Source organism: Penaeus vannamei, unplaced genomic scaffold, assembly GCF_042767895.1.
Source record: "Penaeus vannamei isolate JL-2024 unplaced genomic scaffold, ASM4276789v1 unanchor3783, whole genome shotgun sequence".
NCBI classification, from domain to species: domain Eukaryota; kingdom Metazoa; phylum Arthropoda; class Malacostraca; order Decapoda; family Penaeidae; genus Penaeus; species Penaeus vannamei.
Window position 1 is genome coordinate 1 of NW_027216764.1, and position 2,500 is coordinate 2,500.

General features: G+C 56.9%; 1 protein-coding gene across 1 annotated transcript; it reads right to left on the reverse strand.

Annotated features, from left to right (window-relative positions):
• Positions 1–1,028: 1,028 nt before the first annotated feature.
• On the reverse strand, positions 1,029–2,002 carry LOC113828283 (zinc finger protein ZIC 1; the record flags this gene model as incomplete). Its single annotated transcript, XM_070120215.1, has 1 exon — positions 1,029–2,002. A coding segment is annotated over exon 1 (805 nt), but the record flags the coding sequence as incomplete, so codon positions are not given.
• Positions 2,003–2,500: the final 498 nt, after the last annotated feature.

Below are 2,500 nucleotides of genomic sequence, written 5' to 3' on the forward strand. Positions count from 1 at the left end.
TATATATATATATATATATATATATATATATATATATATATATATATATATATATATATATATTTACATGACTGGGTTTCTTGAATAAGATTTAGCTTTCACAATTCAGACAAATAATTCCTTTCTGTATCAGTAGCAACCCACACTCAACACCAACAAATCACACTTGATATAACTTTTTATTTATGACATCATAGTGACTCGCCACATTTTTTGATAAAAAAAGAATATTCATTTTTTTCCTTTGATAAATTGGAGATGACTTGCGATATCCCTGGGACGACTCCCGAATCCCGTGGACTTGAGATCTATATCGATTGGGCGGTGTGATAAGAGTGATTAGAGGGAGAAAAGGGAGGAATTAAGCGGAGAACAACGCGCGGTTGGGAGAACGGAAGCGGGAGAGAGAGAGAGAGAGAGAAAGAGAGAGAGAGAGAGAGAGAGAGAGAGAGAGAGAGAGAGAGAGAGAGAGAGAGAGAGAGAGAGAGAGAGAGAGAGAGAGAGAGAGAGAGGATCGGTAAGTGTTATCCCGGCCGCTCTTGTCCCGCCGGCCCGCTACCGCCGCTACGCACGCACGGCGGAAAACCTTTTCCGATTTTACACTTATGAACTGAATCGGACTTTCCTTCGCCTTCCCTGTTCTCTTCCTCGGGTTCTTTACCTAGATTTTACTCAAGGATCTTTAAGAGAATAATGCATAGGGATATTTCAGTGGGTTTAGTTAGGGGTTTGAGGATCGGCGGGCGGGCGGGCGGGCGGCGCAGATGTGGAGTGGCGGCCGCAGCGGCGACCGACCGCCGAGCCGCAGTGGCCCTCGGGTTACGGCGCAACACCAGCGAGATAAATGGTCGGCCTCCCGCCCTCACGCCTTCCCTCCCGACCCATTTCCCTTGAGGCTCTGCTCGCCAAATACCATTTCCTTGGACGGAAACTTTCCCACCTTCCGCCCCCGCCCTTCGGCCCCGCGTCCGCCGGGCGAGGAGGGCGACCCTCGAGAGGTCGAGAGCTACTCGGAAAGGAGCACTTACCCGTGTGAGTTCTCTTGTGGATCTTGAGGTTCTCGGATCGCGCGAAGACCTTCCCGCAGCCGGGGAACGGGCACGGGAACGGCTTCTCGCCCGTGTGCACCCGAATGTGGTTCACCAGCTTGTACTTGGCCTTGAAGGAGCGCCCATTCCGGGGGCAGCTCTGCCAGTAGCAGGCGTGGTTGGTGCACTCGGGGCCGCCCACGTGCTCCACCGTGATGTGCGTGACGATCTCGTGCATGCTGGTGAAGGTCTTGTTGCACGGCTTCTTGGGGTTGGGCTGGTCCTGGTCCACCCACAGGCACGACAGCTCCTGCTTGATGGGCTGCCGCATGTACCTGAAGAAGGCGCCGGGCGCGTGGGCCGCCGCCATGGGGTTCATGTTCATGTGGTTCATGCCGTGGTACACCTGCGAGCCCATCTGCTGGTGCGACCAGTCCATGCCGGCCAGTCTGTTCATGTTGTTCATGTGGCCGTGGTGGGCGTCGTGCAGGCCGGGGAACATCATGGTGGACGGGTCGTGGCCGCCCAGCGTCGCCCCGAACATCGTGTGGTGCTGGTTGTTGGCCAGGTCGTGCGTGCCCAGCGTGCCCAGCGACGTCATGTGGTCCCTGCGCAGGAACAGCTCCCTCGGGTACGTGCCCATGTGGCCGTGGTGCATGGTGTGGTGCGACATGCCGTAGCCGTTGTTGTACTGGTTGCCCTGCGTGTGGGCGATGCTCTCCGCGCCCATGTGGTGGGTCGGCGGACTGAGCTTGTGGCCCATGAGCGAACCCATGTGGCCGCTATCCATAAATGGGTTCAACATGGTGCTGAAGAACAGCGCGCGCTCTCAAAAGTAACTTCACAAACACTTCACTTCCCGCACTGAACTGTTTCACTGGCGCACTCCGTATGGCTCGCGCTCAAGCGTGCGACTGACTCCGCCCGAGCGAACGACACCCAACATCCACCGCAACACCTGAGCTTCGTGTGAACACTCCACGATTCATCATTAAGGCTATAGCGGGGAGGCTCGCTGGGCGCCGCGGGGGGTCTCGCCAGCCCACTGGTGCGCGCAGCGGGGCTCAACACTCTGGCCTCCCATTGGCTCGCGGCAGGAGACTCGGCTCCGCCCCCGGCCCCGCCCCTCGCGCCCAGCGGCCCCCATTGGCTGAGGGCAATTAATGGGCTCCTCCCATGGGAATTCTGGCCACTCACCTGCCAGAGACGCCGAGAAAGGGCGGAGCGAGGCCGGCCCGGGGAGGCGGGGCCAAGGGTGGGCTCCTGTCGAGCCTCTCAGTAGGCTCCCACCCAGGGTACGAGATAGCGTAGGCCCATTCAGACGCGATCTTACACGATTTAAACTTGTATCTATGATGTAAGAACCGCAAGCACGAAAAATATTTAAGACATTAAAGCATACAAGCAAAAGCAGGCGTTTTCCTCCCTCCGGTAGCCGGTCCGGACCCCAGGACTCATGGCCGAGGCGCTGG